The sequence below is a fragment of the Rhinoderma darwinii genome, chromosome 2, assembly GCF_050947455.1.
Source record: "Rhinoderma darwinii isolate aRhiDar2 chromosome 2, aRhiDar2.hap1, whole genome shotgun sequence".
NCBI classification, from domain to species: Eukaryota; Metazoa; Chordata; class Amphibia; order Anura; family Rhinodermatidae; genus Rhinoderma; species Rhinoderma darwinii.
Genome location: NC_134688.1, coordinates 87,273,327 through 87,293,885, shown reverse-complemented (window position 1 = coordinate 87,293,885; position 20,559 = coordinate 87,273,327). Strand labels below are relative to the sequence as shown.

Here is a 20,559-nt window from a genome sequence, read left to right as displayed (position 1 = left end):
TTCATACACTATGTGAATATGGTGCACTTGGCCACCCTGGCAGTATCATGCCGCTGTAAAGTCACCGTGTGTATGGAGTGTATTCCGGATATCCTGCTGGCACTTTTGTGTTCCATTTGTATGGAATGTATTACATTCTCGTTGTGTACATTTTGCACAGTAATATAGCCCGTGAGTAAAATAGCAAGGACAGTAGACAATGCCCCCTTTATACTGACACGGTCATACAAAACTGGAACAAGCACAGGATGATCTCCATTTCAGATTCCTGGATCCCCCCCCCCCCCCCCCCCCATTATAGATCTGTAATACGGTTGTGTGCATGAGCCCTAAGGGCTATATGTTGTATACGTCCGTCTGACGGCCGTTACACGGACGCATGTATTTGAATGGGGCCGTTTTAACGGACAGTGTGAAGGTCTGTTGTAAAATAAAACATGTCCTATTTTTTTCCGTTTTCACGGATCCCTCAATAGACTCAAGTATATGAGGGATCCGTGAAAACGGGTCCCACATGGGTGTAAATCGGACGTGAAAAACTGCCGGGTTTTCACATCCGAGTTTGCACGTTTAGCCCTAATGCTGTGCTAAAAAATGTGTACATTCTGGATTGGCATCTGTGTCGCCATCTGTTGATTAGATGTCTGCGCACTTGTTTTAGGCCTAATTCACACGAGCGTGTACGTTTTGCGCGCGTAAAACACTCAGCGTTTTTCCTGCGTTGCAGTTCCGTGTGGCATGCAGTGGGTTCCAAATAGGACATGCGGTGAGTTACACGCAGCGGACACACGCTGCGCGAAAAACACTGATTGGCCCATTTAAATTGCATAGGAACGTGTGACGTCCGTTGTTTTAACGCGTGTTAACACGGACGTGAAATACGCTCGTGTGAATAAGTTCTTAGGGTCTAAACAGACGACGTGGTTGAAGTGCGGTTGAAACTGCATAATTTTTTTTTCCGAAATACTGCGTTTTCACTGCAATTTGGTGCGTTTTTTCACCGCACCTCGACCGCTACGTCTCAATAGACCCTTACAGAGCGTTGCAGCGGTTTTGCGATGCTTTATTGGCCGCTCGGTGTTTACAAGTGAAATACATTTTTGTAAGAGTGCATTTAGATGGGGTGTTTTTGGCCGCACGTTAAGAGACGCATCAAAAATCATGGCAAAACAGCGCATGGTTTTTCTGCGTTTTGCCACTGTTTCCAATGCGGTTTTTGCCTGTGCAGTTTTTACGGGTGAAACTTGTGAAATAAATGTGTTTCTTTACATGTAAACACCAAACGGGCAAAAAACGCATAGCAAACCATGGCAATTTGCAGTAAAACTACGTGCGTTTTTGGTTAAATTTTTTATGGTGCGGCTGAAAACGTCTCATCTACATGCATCCTTATATACTTCACCTGTAAGAACCGCGCAGCCAATAACCGCATCGCAAAACCACAACCATTTACTGTACGTTTCCAGTTTGAAAGAAACGTCCGATATCCTGGTGTCTCAGCCTAGATGCGTTTCATGTGTATTTGGCTTTATTTTCTCGGTTTCTTGCTAGTATTTGTATCCTGTGGTTGAGAATGGACATGGACTCTTCATGTGTGCATTTCTACCATTACTGTAGCTGCTCTATCCTCAATAGTGGCTGTATCTGATTTTCTTTCCTTTCCCTCCCCCACCAACCTGTGGGGGAAGGGAGGCTCAGCCTCTTCTGCAGCTCTTCTCTCCTGCTACTGTGCTGCTTTACATCCAAATGGAGGAGGGGAAACCTCTAACTTAACCCTTTATAAGTCATAGACGAATATCGAGAGAGGAATAAATATAAACTTTTAGTGAAGAATGTATATTATAGTTGTAAGTTAGAGCAGTAATCGCTTCATTGCTTTCATATCCAGTTTACTTGGGCGTTCAGAGAACATGGATGAATATTATGGATATTATTCTTCGGAATATGCAATTAATATCCTTTATAAAGTGCCAAGTTATTATATAAGGCAGGGGTCAGCAACCTTCGGCACTCCAGCTGCTGTGGAACTACAACTCCCAGCATGCCCTAATAGCCAAATGCTTTATTATTCCACCCAAAGGCTGCCAGGGCATGCTGGGAATTGTAGTTTTACGGCAACTGGAGTGGCAAAAGTTGCTGACCCTTGATATAAGGTATGCATAATATAATAGACATACAAATAAGGCCCCATGCACACAGCCATGAAAAATCGACGTAATTGCGGACCGCGATTACAGACCCGCCCGGTTCTATTGGCCGCGGACACCTTTCCGAATCGCTACGGATGGGTGTTTGTGCCATAGAACCGTGCCGGGAATTATGGAGCATGTCCTACTTTTCGTTTTTTTTTTTTTAGGGGCCATGCTCCCATACTTTGCATGGGACCACGGCACGAAAATGCGGCCGGCCGTGATAACGGGCACAGCCGTGTGCTTGAGGCCTAACAGAGTAGGAGAGGACATTCCTACGCTATATAATCCAATAATGTACTACAGGTGTGCGTGGGTTTATTCATGGCAACTTTTTTTTTTTCTTTATCAAAGATTTTTATTTTGAAAATATAACAATACATAAACATTTCACGGTTTGTGCAAAACAAAAATTGAAATTTGCACGCAGTGCAATACATTTAAGTGAAGTATCATAGTATAACAACAGTATGTATGTATGTATATATATATATATATATATATATATGTATATGTTATAAGAACAACAGTAGAAGGTAGCCTCCCACCTATCAGAATTGAGTGATAAGAGAGATATATCGGCAATAACTGTACCATGTTCGCATCAAATCAGTGCAATAGTCAGGGAGACCGCCCCCCCAGTAAAGTGAGAAGTGACACATATAAGAGCACTTTTGAATATATGGACGCACAACACATAACGCCAGACAACAAAGGGAAAACACATACAGACAAAGCACCTCAGGTAGGTAATATGATTTGTTCAGAACATTCCATCCAGCCAGAGAGGTAGATCAGCACCATCCCGGAATCCAGACCACACCATCCAAGTTTGGACGAAGAGCCGTGATTTGCCCCTATCATCGGACATTCATGGCAGCTTTAACCAATTGTTAGTGAACAAACTGCTGGGGTTCGTTGGATATAGTCTAGGGGTCCATTCACACACTGAGGTTGAAGAGCAGTTAGAACCACATAAAAAACACATGTGTTTTCAGTGCAATTTGATGTTTTTGTTTTTTTTTATGCATCAAATTGCGATTAAAAACGCATGCAGTTTTTCGATGCGCTCCTTACTGCTTTTCAACTCCAATGTTTGAATGAATCCTAAGGCCCCGTACACACAAACATGCTTTTGCGGCCGCAATTCACCCGAAAATCCACAGTAGAATTGCGGCCCCATTCATTTCTATGGGCCCATGAACACGACTGTGGTTTTCACGGTCCGTGCATGGCCCAGGAGCCTGGACCGCAGAAAGAACGGACATGTCTTATTACGGCTCATAGAGAATAATGGACGCGACCATGTGCACGGCCCGAGATTTGCGGCCGGCTCGCAGGTGACAATCCGCGGCTGGCCGACCCGAAAATCACAGCCGTGCACATGGCTACGGTCGTGTACATGAGGCCTTAGCGTATATTCACACAGTGCAGTTTTTGAAGCCACTACGAAAAGAGAATAATAAAAGGTGAGAAGTAGAACCATTCCTATATACTTTCCTCCCTTTAGGGTTCATTCACACGTTAAGGGGGGTCGAACCGCATTGAAAAAAATGCATTAAAAAATGTATGCGTTTTTACCATGAATTGCGTATTTCGATAAGGTTGTGTCGAGAATCACGAAATTGCGGCAAAAATGCATGCAGTTTTCGGATGCGGTTTTACCCGCAACGTGTGAATGGACCCTACCTAGCCACTCTTGGTTATAGATTTAAAAAAAACTGCACTGTGTGAATAAGACCTAAGCCCTTATTCACACGACAGGGTTTCCCAGCCGGGTGACGGCCGTTCATAAATCGGCCGTCACCCGGCTGCATTAGGAACAATAGACCCCTAATGGGGCTATTCACACGACCGATTTTTTTGACGGCCTGGGAAACCTGGCCGTCAAAAAATGGGACATGCCCTATTTTGAGCCGTTTACCCGGCCGCCTGGCTCCCATAGAAGTCTATGGGGCCGGGTAATACACGGCCATCACCGGAATGTGTCCCGAGTGATGGCCATGTATTCCGTCGCTCGCTCTCTCTCCTCCTCCTCGCAGTGTGAATGTGAGGAGGAGGATGGTCTTTTCACGCTCCCTGTAGAAGTCAGAATCACCAATCCCTGCCGGGGATTGGGGATTCCGCTACAGGAGAAGTGAGTGACTACACTGTCTATATATGGACACAGCGACGTCACTCACTTCTGAAGCCGAATCCCCGACACCTTGGCCGAGGATTCCGCTACAGGAGAGGTGAGTGACTACTCTGTCTTTATATAGACACAGCGACGTCACTCACTTCTGAAGCGGAATCCCCGACACCTTGGCCGGGGATTCCGCTACAGGAGAAGTCAGTGACTAAACTGTCCATATATGGACATTGAAGTCCGTGGGGTGCAACCTACAGGGGGCTGTGTGACATTACCTACAGGGGGCTGTGTGACATTACCTACAGGGGACTTGGTGGCATTACCTACAGAGGACTTGGTGGCATTACCTACAGGGGACTTGGTGGCATTACCTACAGGGGACTTGGTGGCATTACCTGCAGGGGGCTGGGTGGCATTACCAACGGGGCTGGGTGGCATTACCTACAGGGTGCTGTGTGTGGCAACAAATTTAAATGAAATTCATCCAATTTTAAAACGGACAGGGAAAAAACGTCTGCTAAACGGGTCAAAATCGGCTGTTAAAAACGGCAACACGGAACGGATGCAAACCGACCGGCCCAAAACTGCCGATTTTATCGGCCGACCCTCGGACCGTCGTGTGACTGAGGCATAACGGTATATTCACACGTAGCAATTGAGGTGCGGTTCAAAACCACATTTGTTTTTCCTGCGATTTGGTAAAAAAAAAAATTAAAGCGGTTTTCAACTGCAAATCAACTGCTACATGTGAATATACCCTTAGGCTGGGTTCACACGACCTATTTTCAGACGTAAACGAGGCGTATTAATTATGCCTCGTTTTACGTCTGAAAATAGGGCTACAATACGTCGGCAAACATCTGCCCATTCATTTGAGTGGGTTTGCCGACGTACTGTGCAGACGACCTGTCATTTACGCGTCGTCGTTTGACAGCTGTCAAACGACGACGCGTAAAAATACAGCCTCGTCAAAAGAAGTGCAGGACACTTCTTTCAGACGTAATTTGAGCCGTTCTTCATTGAACTCAATGAAGAGCAGCTCAAAATTTACGGCTGTCGGAGAAGCCTCGCAAAATGCGAGGAGGAGCAATTACGGCTGAAACGAGGCAGCTGTTTTCTCCTTGAAAACAGTCTGTCATTTCAGACGTAAAAGCCTGCTACCGTGTGCATATACCCTTAGGGTCCATTCACATGGTGCGTTTAAATCGATTTGGCAAAAAGCACAGTGTTTTGCTACAATTTCACGGTAATGGCGTGTTCGCCCCATGAAAAAAAATCTGTACTAAGTTACCCAGAAGACAGAAATATATAGGCCCAAATTTACTAAGACTGACATTTCATACACCAGTCCTAGTATTAATCCCACAGAAGTAAGGTGCGCATGATTTATTAAGAGGTGCACGTCTTATAATAAATTTGTCACATCATGTGTTGTCCATCTATGAGATTTCTCCTATAATTTACGCTAGTTACTGGTGTCAATTAGGCCTTATTTACACGAACATGTTTCTCACGGAAATGTAACTCAATGGGGCCGTTCAGACTGTCCGTGATTTTCACTCAGCGTGTCTGCTGCGTAAAACTCACCATATGTCCTATACTTGAGCGTTTTTCGCACATCACGCACCCATTGAAGTCAATGGGTGCGTGAAAACCGCACACGGACGCGCTTCCGTGTGCCACGCGTGATTTGCCCTACAGTTTTTAAATAAATGAAGGGGAAAAAAAAGCACCACATTCATTGCAGTTTCTAAGCATCAAAACCGTGTGTCATAAGGATGGCATATGCGTGAAAATCACGCAGTCAGGCACCAAACACTTATGACACACGGAACTCGTGTGAATTTAGCCTTAGGGTATGTTCACTCGCCCTATTTACGGACGTAATTCAGGCGTTTTACGCCTGGAATTACGGCCGAAAAAACGTCTCCAAACCGTCGGCAAACATCTGCCCATTGAATTCAATGGGTCTTACGGTGTTTTGTGCAGACGGGCTTTTTTTTTACGCGCCCCTGTCAAAAGACGCCCACCTCAAAGAAGTGCATGTCACTTCTTGGGACGTAATTGGAGACGTTTTTTATTGACTCCATTGAAAAAGAGCTCCAATTACGACCGTAATGGATGGTTCGAAAAACGTCTGAAATTCAGGAGCTGTTTTCGCCTGAAGACCGCTCCGTAATTTCAGACGTATTTTGCGTTGTCGTGTGAACATACCCTTGTAGTAAATGTGTCGAGCCGCAGGTGACCCCACCCATTCCACTAGGCACCGCTCACTTTTCTCTAGAGTTCTGTGAATGGCATAAATGCATCAAAAGTTGTAATTTTTATTACAACTTTTGACACATTTGCAACTTTTCTATGACAAAAAACTGGCGTAGAACATTTAATAAATTCTGTGATGCAAAATTAAAGCCGCCTATATGTGATAGAGTTTAATGGTTGTAGGTAGCCAAAGACAATAACTGATCAGTAACAATCTGACCATAAGGAATGATCGTTGATCGTTGTTTCTGTGGTACAGAAGAGATTTAATTTTATTTCTTATCATTACTGATAAACACAGGGGCTAATGTAACAAAGTTTCAACGCCAGTTTTCTGAAAGTTTTGATAACGGCCCAAAAGTCGGTGGAGCTTAAAAAAATGGGGTGTGGCGTTTACTATGATTTATGCCAGAAACTAAATTATAGCGGAAATGTACACCAGTTCCTGGCATAGTCTTAATACATCGAGCTCTATGATCTTCGCATAGAGCAAGCAGTCACACAAGAGGATAAAATACATGCAGAGTAATATATTTATAATAATTGCAACATTTTACTCATGCAAAATCATTCTCATCATTGCAGATATCTTTCAGCCTATGGGTATGTTCACACAGCTTATTTTCAACCATTTTTCTGGCCGTAAACATCTGCCCATTGATTTAAATGGGAAAAACTGCGTTTCATTGCCACGGGGAGTATTTTTACGCGGTCGTTTGTAAACACGGCGCATAAAAAAGAAGTGCACTTCAGAATAACTTCTTGAGCTGTTTTTAGACACGTTTTTCATTGTCCCAATAGAAAAACCGCTCCGAAAACGACCCTAAAAAACGCATCAAAAAATGCTTCATGCATAAAAAATGTCACATTACTGTCCATATATATTGACCGTGTCATCAGTAATCCCAGAGAAGAGAACTACTTGATGCTCTCCCTTGGACTCCGGCTCTGGGGGAACCCAACATCTATGTCTATTGTATACCTGTGACCCAAAGGCTCCCATGTTAAAAAAAAAATAAAAGTATTCCTCAGGATGTAGTCTACTATGCCTTCGAGCCTTCAAAAGAAAAGAAAAGGTACACTGATGTATATCAGCCTGCTGAAGGTCAAAAGGACACTCTTTTGGCCACCATCGGGCTAGTGGAGCCCTATGGACACATTTAGTGTGTACATCGGGTGCTTTCTCTACGTACACGCTATACGTGGGCATAAACGTGTTGTGAAGGGGCCTTATTTGTTTTGTTAGCGTTGCAGATTTTAAAAGATTTTTGTTTACAATATTTAATTTAACCCGTTAGTGACCGCCCCGTAGTGTTTTTACTGCGGCCACTAACGGGCTTTATTCCGATGAAATAGCCTTTTTACGGCCTGCATCGGAATAAATAAACAGAGCAGGGAGCTGTTAAATCTCCCTGCTCTCAGCTACCAGAGGTAGCTGGGGGCGTCCCTGCACTAACTTGTGAGATCGATATCCGTATCGATCTCACCCATTTAACCGTCACCCTGTTTGTGATCACAGAGTGTCTGTGTCTTCTATGGCAGCCGGGGGGGCCTAATAAAGGCCCCCAGGTCTGCATGTAGTGTATGCATGCTAGGTCATGCCAGAGGCATGGCCTAGCAGATGCCTGTCCGTTTTACACGGACAGGCACTAATACACTGCAATACAGAAGTATTGCAGTGTATTATAAATGCGATCGGAGGATTACATAGTGAAGTCCACTAGTGGGACTAGTAAAAAAGTTAAAAAAAATATGTAAAAACCCACTTTTTTCCCTTTATTACTAAAAAAAATAAAGTAAAAAAAGTTACACATATTTGGTATTGCCGCGTCCATAACGGCCCCAACTATAAAGTTCTTACGCTATTTAACCCGCACGGTGAACGTCGTAAAAAATCAAATAAAAACAATGCAAAAATTGCTGTTTTCTTTGAATCCAGCCTTAAAAAAAAAAAAAAAAATTGATAAAAAGTGATCAAAAAGTCGCATCTACTCCAAAGTGGTACCAATAAAAAAATACAAGTCGGGCCACTAAAAAAAAGCCCTCATACAATTGCATCGGCGAAAAAATAAAAACGTTACGGCTCTTCAAATACGGAGACACAAAAACAAATAATTTTGAAAAAAGTGTTTTTGCTGCGTAAAAGTAGTAAAACATGGTACTGTAATCCGCTGCAAGTTTTACCTGTGTAAATTCAGAGGTAATATCCACAGCGATTCCGGTACTTGCGGGCTTACCCTAAAGATTTTCCCAATTTTATCTAAATAAAGCTTAATCATTGTAGATTGATAAGCTAATCAACTTCCTAGTAAACTTTGTTTCAATTCCATTCTTTTCAAGGTCTCTTTTTGCTATCAGTGAATAGATAGTTACATAGTTAGTACGGTTGAAAAAAGACACATGTCCATCAAGTTCAACCAAGGGAAGGGAAAAGGAAGGGAAACATTTCTACACATAGGAGCGAAGATTTATTTGTTCTAGGAAATTATCTAACCCTTTTTTAAAGCCATCTACTGTCCCTGCTGTGACTATTCCATAGATTCACAGTTCTCACAGTAAGGCCTCATGCACACGACCGTATTTTTGTCCACCCGTATTTACGGGCACGTTTTCGCTGCAAAATTGCACTGCAGTAATCGGCAGCCCTTCTCTCTATCAGTGCAGGATAGAGAGAAGGGACAGCCCTTTCCGTAATAAAAGTAAAATTAAAATTCATACTTACCCAGCCGTTGTCTTGGTGACGCGTCCTTCTCTTGACATCCAGTCCGCTCTCCCTGGATGACGCGCAGTCCATGTGACCGCTGCAGCCAGTGATTGGCTGCAGCGGTCACATGGGCTGTAACGTCATCCCAGGAGGCCGGACTGGAGGAAGAAGCAGGGAGTTCTGAGTAAGTATGAACGTCTTTGATTTTTTTTTTTACAGCTTTATCTATATTGTCATCGGTAGCCACTCTCCCTGGTGCTGAAAGAGTTACTGCCGATCGTTGAACTCTTTCAGCACCCTGGACAGTGACTATACACTGACGTCGCCTAGCAACGCTCCCGTAATTACGGGTGCACACACGTAGTCACCCGTAATTACGGGAGCCCCATAGACTTCTATGGGCCTGCCCATTCCTTAATTACGGCCTGAAATAGGACATGTTCTATATTTTTCAACGTCACAGGCACCTTACCGTAAGCATACGGGGAGGTACCCGTGGCCAATAGAAGTCTATGGGCCCGTAATTACGGGCGTTTTTACGTTCGTGTGCATGAGGCCTAAAGAAGGCTTGTCGTCTCTGCAGATTGAACCCTTTTTTCTCCAGACGGAGGGAGTGCCCCCTTGTTTTTTGAGGGGGTTTTACGTGGAACAGGATTTCACCATATTTTTTGTATGTGCCATTAATATATTTATATAAGTTGATCATGTCCCCCGTTAGTCGTCTCTTTTCAAGGCTAAATAGGTTTAATTCTTTTAATCTTTCCTCATAACTTAAATTCTCCATGCCCCTTATTAGCTTCGTTGCTCTTCTTTGTATTTTTCTAACTCCAGGGCATCCTTTCTATGAACTGGAGCCCAGAACTGAACTGCATATTCTAGATGAGGCCTCACTAATGCTTTGTAAAGTGGTAATATTACATCCCTGTCCCGCGAGTCCATGCCTCTTTTGATACACGACAATATCCTGCTGGCCTTTGAAGCAGCTGATTGACATTGCATGCTGTTTTTTAGTTTATGATCTAAAAGTACACCCAGATCCTTCTCAACAAGCGACTCCCCAAGAGTAGCGCCCCCTAGGACATATGATGCATGCCGATTGTTGGTACCCAGATGCATAACTTTTTACATTTATCTACATTAAACCTCATTTGCCAACTGGACGCCCAAACACTTAGTTTGTTTAAATCCGCTTGCAATTCACGAACAACTTCCGTACACTGAACTATAATACATAGGAAGATTTAAAATCCATACAGACCGAATATGCCTCACAGCTGAAGGTTTGCTGCAGTTGTATGCAGTCCAATCCTCTATTAGCTAAGCAGCCTTGACTCCAGGATGATACATTTCACCTACACGGATACACTATAGTAAGTTATCGGGAGAGAGATTAGTGGAGATACATTTATAGCTGCTCTATTAGGCCTCCTATGCTACCCTATATGAGTCGCTGAGGATATATGAGCTTGTATACCGGAAAGACGTTGTAGTGTATATGTAAGAGGGTCAGTTTTTAGGGTATGCCACCCTGAAGGATGGTGCAGTAATGGAGGCAAGTACAGTTCAAAGAAACCCGGTTTTACTCTGGCTGGGGCACAATGTGTAATGGTAACAGGCAGTACTACTAAACGTAACGATTACAGGGTTATAACACAACTTGTTGGTTACAGTCTCTTAAAGGGCCCTTAGCTTGGAAGTATAGTCTCTTGAGAGGCATTTAGTTTGATGGTTACAACTCTTGTAGGCACCTGTCTTGGCAGCACAATCTCTGGTCTTTTAGTGACTTTTCCAGGCATGTGTGACTAGGCCTTCACCTGTCCAAAGTACAGGATTACGCTGGAAGTCGTACGAAACCACACTCACTTGGCTTTTTCCGGTCACTGAGCACTCTTCCGGTAGACCTAAGATACACAGCAGTCCGGAGCCCCTCAGAAGACAAACGCTGGCACGACACAATCCTCTGACTCGCTCTAGATCTCTGCTTGCTTTTAGTCCCATGCACTTCCTACGGTCACACCTGACACAATCGTCACTGTGACTATCACTGACCCTTCTCACCACAAGACGTGCCAAAACGCATCCTTTAGAGACTCGCTCCATTCTAGTACAAAGCTTGCGCGCCGCCATGTTTCTGCTTCTGCACACCTGACCAGAGATTATACAGCCTGAAATAGAAACATTACAACACGTTAAAGGCACAACACCTGCTACAGAAAACATGTTAGAACATAACAGTCCAGTTACTTCACGGGAACAATCCAAGTGCATTTCTTGGTAAGGCCCCATGCACACGACCATAGATTTCAGCCGTAATTATGTACCCATTAATTTCTATTGCTCACGGACACCATCCCGTATATTTATGGGAAGGTGTCCGTGTCGTAGAAAGGCTCCGCAAAAGATAGGACATGTATTTTATGAACCGTGCTGCCATACTTTATAATGGCAGCACGGCCCGCAAATGCGGACTGCTGGCCATGCCCGTAATTACAGACCGTGATTACAGACACAGTCGTGTGCATGGGGCCAAAGTGGTGGGGATCACTATCAAAGTCCACTTATGCGGAGCACCTCCTTACATATGGGGGGGGGGGCACAGGGTTCATAAGCTTTCTCGATGCATTTTAACTACTTTTTACATAAAAATACTAAAATCATAAACTATATATCCCCTAGCTTTGTGTCTTCTCCCTCTGTCCCATACTGTTCTTATATAGTTAGCATCAGAGAACTGACAGAGCCACTTTAACCCTTTCCCTTGCTGTGACAATATAGTATGTCGTTAGCTGTTCCCACGAACCGTCGTATTATTACGTCAAAGTAATGGTGCTGTGCCCGCCCCATCACTTGCGGGTGCCGGCTGTAGTCCGTAGTGATCGCGGCACCGAATGTGTTTGACAGAGGGAGAGGACTCCATCTATCTCATCAGCGGCACTCCCGCCATGTGATTGCAGGGTGCTGGTTTTTTACTATGGCAGGTGAGGGCCTAACAAAGGACTAATAGATTGCCTTTCAGTGTAGCAATAATGCTTTCATATCAAGTCTCCTAGTAGGTAAAAAAAAAAGTTCCAGATAAAATAAACCCCGTTGTAGCATTAAATATTTTATTTATTAAAAATAGTTAACTATAAAAAAAGACGTATGCTACCGCTGCAATCCTAACGACCCGTAGAATAAAAAATATAGTATTTATACAGCACATCGCATGGTGTAAAAAAAAACAAAAAAAGACGCTATAGCGGATATACAATTTATTCACATTCCCCCTCCATTTTTATTTTTTATATAAAAGTTAGTCAATCAGATACATAAATATATCGATAAAAAAAATAAAAAGTTTTATGGCACTTGTAATTCGGCAATGAAAAAAATCGCTGCGTCGTCAAAGTCCCAAAGTAGGTTGCGTTCTTCATTGTTCCGCTCAGGGGATTGTCTAGACTGGATACTATTATCAGCTGGGAGAAATTTTCAGCCGTAAACCAAAATTTTGAAAAGGATGAGGATCTGAGGCAACCAGAAAACTTCACACACGGCAGATTTTGTTGCAGAAATTTTTGTGCCTGAAAATCAGTTCCATTCATCTGAGTGAGGTTGTTTCTATGGCAAGTACAAAGATTTCTGCAGGTTCCAATCAAATGAATTAAGCTGATTTTCAGTCGCAGAAATTTCTGCAACAAAATCTGCCGCGTGTGACTGCACCAGAAGACTTGACTCACAATTCGTTTTGTTGCAGATTTTAGAGCCAAAGCCAGTAGTGGTTTCAAAAGGAATGGGAAGAACTCCTTCGATCCACTTCTGGTTTTGTCTCTAATATCTGCGCCACATACGCAATGTGGGAAACCCACTCTAAAAATAATTGTTTTAGTAAATACTTGTTTTCCCCATGTGCCGATGTGCCCTATTATTCCTCCAAAAATGTATGAATAAGGCTAGATTCACACGAACGTGGGGGAAACTCAGATGTGAAAAATGTGATGTTTTTCACGTCCGAGGTGCCCCCGTGTAGGTCCCGTTTTCACAGATCCCTCCATAGGCTCAAGTCTATGGGGATAATTGGACAGGTTCTATTTTTCAACGGACCCTTCACACGGTCCATTGAAAAGACGGCCATGTGAATGGCCCCATTGAAAATCATGCGTCCGTGTGATGGCTGTTGTTTTAACGGCCATCTCACGGACATCTTCAACGCTCGTGTGAATCATGCCTAAATTGACAACTGGGTGTTACCAGCTGGGGGGGAGGTGTCCCTACACAGTCTGACAAGGTCCTGTCAATGCTCATAGTATCAAACTGTGCAGGGACACATTGTTTTGACAAGGGGAATGGAAACACCCAGTTGTCAATTTATTTATACATTTCTAGGAGGAATAACAGGCAAATGGCACAATGCAGAGATCCTACCAAGTCTCCTTGACCCTCCTATACCTTTAGTTCATTGGCAAATCTGCCGAAGAACTGAGTGATCGGAAATGTCTTAGGGCCTGTTCACATCAGCGTTATCTTTCCGTTCCGGGGTTCCGTCGGGTGAACCCCGCAACGGAAAGTCAAACTGAAACCACAGCTTCCGTTTCCTTCACTATTGGTATCAATGGTGACGGAAACATTGCTAATGGTTTCCGTTCGTCACCATTTCAGCAGGTTTCCGTTTTGCCGTTTTTGGAGCCGTTTTTCATTTTGTCAATAGAAAAACAGCTCCAAAAACGGTCTAAAAAAACGCATCAACAAACTTTTGATGCTTAAAAACAGCTGAAAATCAGAGGCTTTTTTCCCTTGAAAACAGCTCTGTATTTTACAGCTGTTTTCCATTTTGCATGTGAACAATACCCTAACATGTCGATTTTTAAGCATTTCAGGGGTTTGATTAGCAAGAGTGGCAGTAAAAATTGCACTGGAATATTCTTCTAATTTCTTAGCTTTTTTTAACCTGTTCTGTTTTGCCATTGTGATAAATAGTATAGATAAAATATTCTTCCTGTTTGTATGTTTTGTATTTTTTTGTTTGTTTAGAGGAGAGCGTGACTATCAGTAGCAACGTGGCAAAAAAGAACAAAAGAGCTTCTGATGCCTCCTCTTCCTCTGAAGAAGAAGAATACGTGGTCGAAAAAGTTCTTGATCGAAGAGTAGTCAAAGGACAAGTGGAATATCTCCTTAAGTGGAAAGGATTCTCAGAGTAAGTAACCCAGATCCGCAACACCTCAAAGGGGTTGTCTCAAGAAGAAACCTTTTTCTGAAATGGGCCTAGTGATCAGCCGAACCCAGCATGTTGTGAACAGCCATAAATGTCGTATTACATAGCGGCCATTCAAATGCTGGGGCAGCCAAAGTTGGAAATGCTACTATTTGGGGTGATCCCAATGCCCTAATAGCGTATGAAAAGGGGTAGTCTCAGTGAAGCAGATCATATTGTCCTTGTATGCAGATTGCTATGGGGCAACGTAGTACCCAATTATAGTGACCATAAAGAATGGAAGACGGAAAGCGAAAACGGGGAGAATAATTAAAGGTTATCCTTACTGTGTTTCACGTTCTGTAGGGAAAATGGGACAACTGACCCTGAAACTTTACACCTGGCCCGGGGAGGAGAATATAAAAAGCGAAGATCTTGCATATTCCCATTTCACGGAATAAAAAGCTTTGTCTAAGTCTAGATTCTGCGGCATTAATAAAACGGACATTTTATACCAAACAATCATTCTAAAACACGAGTGAGTTGTGGTTGTTACAATTTATGTGCTTTGGTAGCCAGTTGTTCGACAACTATTTACAGAATCTGATAAATGATATAGTAGCATTGGTTCCATCAAGAATCAATGTATCGATCGTTACTCATTGTTAATACCAATTCACACAGGAAGATTCTCATTTGATACATTCATATTTGTTGTCTTAGACCCTCTCATTAACATATCAGAATTGCTCCCTTTACAAGTTTGAGCGTTACAGTAATAATCTGCATGAGTTTCAGAAGCCTTGCTGAACTGGTCCTATTGGAGTTGTTTGCAGACAATAGACTGTATTTTATAAATACACTGCACTGCAATACAGTCCTTGTATAATAATGTAATTTACTTACTCTATAGATGTGAAGTCTTGGCTTCATTCTTGTGTTAATTCCACGTGTCGGTGGTGGGAGTATTTGTAATCATAATAAACTACATATCCCAGCATACAATGCACTGGCAAGGATCTAGCTGTATATGGATCAAGTGTAGAGATGATACTGTGCATACTGAGATTAGAAAAAAAAGGTAGGATAAATTTACATGGAGCTGAGCTGCAATGTCACATACGGCCAATGGACAAGAGTGGCACTTTGGAATAAAACCTGGCTCTTTTAATAACCCTGGAAACCCCTTTAAGTGCTCAGATCTATTGGCATTATAAATCCTTCCCAGCGGGCAGAATCGTTGGCATCACAAGTGGCATAGACATAACCACTAGCCAAATAAGTTATGTGCATATTTAAATCTATTTACCAAGTGCCGAAAAATCCCTTTGACACAAAAATGGTAGGGGGTAGAAGAAGTATTGCTGTTGTCCAGAAAGAAAGGTCCTGTCTTAAAGCTTGCAGGTCTCCCCTCTATGATGTTTCCACTGACCGTGTTGTCCACCACTTTCCTACTGCAGAGAACATAACACATGGGAGCCTGAAAAGAACCTGGACTGCCCTGAGTTGATCTCTGAATTTATGAAGAAATACAAGAAGGGTAAAGAGGCTGAACCCAAACCCAAGACAGAACCCACCAAAAGAAAAGCTGGAAGTGATGACATTCGGGCAAAAAAGAGGAGAGAGGTGAAGCCATATGTTGTTAACACTAATACTGTAATGCAAACTGGAATTTAATAACATTTTTTAAAGGGGCTCCATCAGGACTACCTCTTTTTTTAATGGTTGACCACTGTGGTTGCGGCTACTGGAACCCCCTGCAATTGGCAATCCTTGAAGGAAGCTACTAGTGCCTGCATATATAATATTATATAGAATCCATTGAAACCAACATGGTCTTGCCAACTCTTCCTGTCGCCCTTTGCTATGCTTCTCATTTCTGGATAACAGAGTGGGGGTCCTGAGTGAGGGATGTCTTGATAGGGTATATGGACAGAAATTGTCCAGATAAGGCAACCCCTTTAAAACACCAGAACAGTAAATAAATGTAGTTCTTTGTGTTTTCTACCTTGGTTTTATCCTTAATCTATACATTGTACAGGATTAAAGTGAACAAAGTACAGTTATGTGTTTAGTTCTAGCTGACGTGCTGTTTATCGGTACAGTCTTTGATACAACGCTTACCTGACGTTCTCTTTTATTATTCTATTTTATAAATTGCTACAGAGTAATGACATTGCCCGGGGATTCGAAAGGGGGCTTGAGCCTGAAAAGATTATCGGAGCAACAGATTCCTGCGGTGAGCTCATGTTTCTCATGAAATGGTAAGTAGAAGTGTAGGCTGTCTTCTACAGCCAGAGAGGATAGGGCATATGGAAAGGAGTTGTCTTAGTGGGACATTTTTAAACATAAAAGTTGATCCGTAGCAGAAAATGTACGATAATAGTAAAAGTTGGGCAAGTAGCATTTAGATTTAACAATCACACTTTCGGCAACTATGACTTTTAGGGCATGCTGTGGTTTGGGAGGGGGGGAGATGATTGGGGGTTTAGCATCAGGCCCTTGAAAATGTGCCGCTCTGTGCTACATAGTGTGAATGGGTTTTTGCTAAAATGTCCTTCACAACTATGGCACTGGCTACAAAAGTGGGCTAATGAAGAGTTCACTAAAAAAAAATCTAGGTTTATTACATCTCTAGCTAGTTACTTTTGTTGTATTATATTGTGATTTACCTTGAAACAAAGCCACCTTCCCCTTTTGTATTGCAGGAAAGATTCGGATGAAGCAGATCTTGTACTAGCGAAAGAAGCCAATGTGAAGTGTCCGCAAATAGTTATTGCATTTTACGAGGAGAGATTGACTTGGCACGCTTACCCCGAAGACACAGAGAGCAAAGAGAAAGAAGCTGTGAAAAGCTAAAATGCCCTTTTATATATATATATGTGTGTGTGTGTATAATATACCTCCCCTCATTTAAACACATGCACACACATTCTCCCCACACTCCTCATCCGCCCAGGTCCAAGTGTTATCAAGATGGGGAGGGAATCTTGCCTTTCATAGATTATTTTTGATGTACACTTAACCCTTTTACCCTAAAACACTCTACAAGTGGCATTTGCACAAGATCAGACTGCCAAATTTTAGAAGATTGGGCAGCCATGGCATATTTACCACTCATGGAGGAACGCACTGTAGACGTTGCTTGCTGAGCGCTGCTAAACTTTCTCTAACGTTTAAATTATTGTGAGGAAGATCTGCAGTGGGCAAAGGGGTTAGATCAGTAAATGGTTACAGTGTCTGGCAAGTCATGCCAGGATAAATTGTGAAAGGACCTCCCTCAAGTAACAGTGACCAAGTATATACTGTACTAGGAAGGGAACGTTGCTGCTTTCTCCCGTTCTTGGACGCTTGTACTTTGAGGGAGAAGAGATTGTGTTTTAATGGTTTTAATTTTTTTTTATCTATCTGTATCTACCTTGTTATGGGTCTCTCTGCGTATTACTTGTTTTTTTATCTGAAGATATTTGCTAAAAACAACAAAGAACTCAAGTGGCAAGTGTATCAACTCGGGAGAATTTCTATATTCATATCCAAAGTGTCATTTAAAAAAAAAAAAAAAGCACTTTGAAAAAGTCACTGTGTGGTGGGGGTCCCACAACCCGCACTTTAACGGAGACCTCATCAGTCATTTGTATGGGGGTGTTATGAGACTGTGTGGCTTTTGTATGTGTCGTTCATTCAATGTGCCATAAATAGTAATAGAATATCATCCCGTTGATAGTCATGTGTGAGACAGAAATCATGCCATACAGTATTGATCCCAAGTACAATGCTGAAGTGATGCTTGTTAGCGTTTTATATATACAAAATATACTATTTCCATCTGTAATAAATTGAAACCACTTTGTGGGTTTTGATAAAAAAAACATTTCTTAAAAGATAAAATACAAATCACACATTTCAATTGTCAGTGACAACATTTATGTATAGTACAGTAAAATAAACTTTTAAGATCAGCTTGATGTTTTTTATGTTAAAGGCTCTGTACACTTTGTTGGCTTTTTGTTTTAAATGAAATGTATGTATTTTACCATAAAAAGCACTTGTGATTGGCTTTTAAAAAATGTTTTGCCCCATTTAGTGACGGCAGCTTCTATTTATCACAGTACATAGAAGCTGTAAAAAGCCGTTCTCAGCTGAATTAGACAGATCACTGGTGTGTTGGCTGGATCTGCAGCGGCTGCTGTGTGCTCCTCAACCATCATCTAAGCCTAAGTGCACGTTCAGATGTGATCGACTTGCGGTGCGGATTTCGTATCACAAATTCACAGCAATTTACAGTATGATATAAGTGGCGAAAATAATCTGCAATATCTTTCAAATCCCAAACATGCTCATTGTTGTGCCGAGAAGCAGTAGGTTTTCACTGCAGAAGATACCCTTTGCAATAGAGTAAAGCCCGCGTCAAATCTGGGAAAAAAATAATTGCATGTAACATGCATATTTGACCTTCGATTCATCTGTTGTGGATTCGCCTAATTTCTCCGTCACGTCTGAACATGTCCTAATACCTTGATTTGATCAGTATTAATCTTGGATGATGTCTCAGGAACAGACAGGAGCCGCTAAAGAATGAGCTGTCAGACCAGTGCTCTGTCGGATATGTCTTTCTGCAGCTCATATGTACTGTAAACATAGAAGCTGCAGACACTGAATGGTCCAAAATGCTTTTTTTTTTTTTTTTTTTATAGTAAAATACAAACATTTTATTAAAAAAAAAAAAAGCCACCAAAGTTGTCCACAGCTTTTAAAGAGGTCTCAGAAATGTAATGGTTGTATTTCATTTTCCGTGGTTGTAGTGCAAAATTATAGTGCATATAATTTTTTTTGTTTTTTTTTTTTAAAGTAAGGTAAATTTTAATTGTATGTATACCTAAATATGTTTTTTGTTTTTTTTTTATATAAAATACATGGTGGATGACTGCATCCCCCAAAAGTTAGGGTTTAATAAATGTATTTGCTTTAGGAGAAAGACTATTTGCATATGAGCCTGGGACATAACACATGGGAGAAACGGCAATAAAATAATCTTCCTTAGTATTGCCTAAGTACTTAGTCTAATCCAATATTAATTGGCCAGATACTCAGTCGAGTTACATTATTATGACAACATCCTACTTTTGACGTTGGCAGTGCATATCCTGTGAAGGAAGTGATGTGTCGTGGGCTGGCTTGGGTATATAAGGTGTGCGATAGGCTGTCTGAACACATATCAGTCGATGTTGTCATGGGTAAAAGGGACGATTTATCAGAGTTGCAAAAAGGGATGATTATTGGCTTTCGGGTCAAGGGAAGTATTTCTTAAACAGCGCAGTTTGTGAGCTGTTCGCGTGCTGCTGTGGTGAAAGTGTAACGTGAGTGGACAAATGGCACCATTGTGAATAACCGACCTGGAAACTGCAGATCACCACGTGCCATTGATGTGAGAGGTGAATGTCGGCTACGAAGGTGCGAGAGGGCAAAACTACATGCTACAGTGGAGCAGCTCACCGTGAAAATCATCCAGGGGGCTACCCAGACGTGTGTCTAAAACAACAGTTCAGTGAACCATACCACGTATGGGGCTCCAAAGCAGACGGACAGTCACTGCTGCTACGCTAACAAAGATGCATCGGGAAAAAAAGGCTTCAATTTGCATGGCAGTATCGGAATTGGACCACCGATGATTGGCAAAGGGTTGCCTTCTCCGATGAGTCACATTTTCTGCTTCAATGAATGGACATTTAGTGTGTCAGGCGAGAAACATCAGAGAACAAACACCCTGCAACCATTGCTGGAAGCGCACAAGCTGGTGGTGGCAGCGTTCTGGTCTGGGGAATTTTTTTCATGGCATTCTCTGTGCCCACTCATCCATGTGAAAGGCACTCTGAACCGATTTTGCATATTAATCCATAGTTGCAGATCATGTCCATCCATACACGCTGTTTGTCCTCTCCGGGGCAGATGGAATCTTCCAGCAATACAATGCGACATGTCACACGCAAGAAATGTCCGACAGTGGTTGGAAGAGCACGACCAAGACTTCCAAGTTCTTTACCGGCCCCCTAATTTGCCAGAATTGAACCCAATTGAGCATCTATGGGATCACCTCGATCGTCTTGTT

General features: G+C 42.4%; 1 protein-coding gene across 4 annotated transcripts in view; it reads left to right on the top strand.

The window, feature by feature from the left end:
• CBX5 (chromobox 5) overlaps positions 1 to 19,152 on the top strand; it is a 29,503-nt gene extending 10,351 nt beyond the window's left edge. For all 4 annotated transcript variants that reach the window (XM_075851877.1, XM_075851874.1, XM_075851875.1 and 1 more), the window contains 4 exons: positions 14,294 to 14,456; positions 15,914 to 16,079; positions 16,620 to 16,717; positions 17,162 to 19,152. In XM_075851877.1, the coding sequence (XP_075707992.1) occupies positions 14,294 to 14,456; positions 15,914 to 16,079; positions 16,620 to 16,717; positions 17,162 to 17,312 (578 nt within the window). In that variant the 3' untranslated portion in view covers positions 17,313 to 19,152. The remainder of the gene's footprint in view (positions 1 to 14,293; positions 14,457 to 15,913; positions 16,080 to 16,619; positions 16,718 to 17,161) is intronic.
• The last annotated feature ends 1,407 nt before the right edge of the window (positions 19,153 to 20,559 follow it).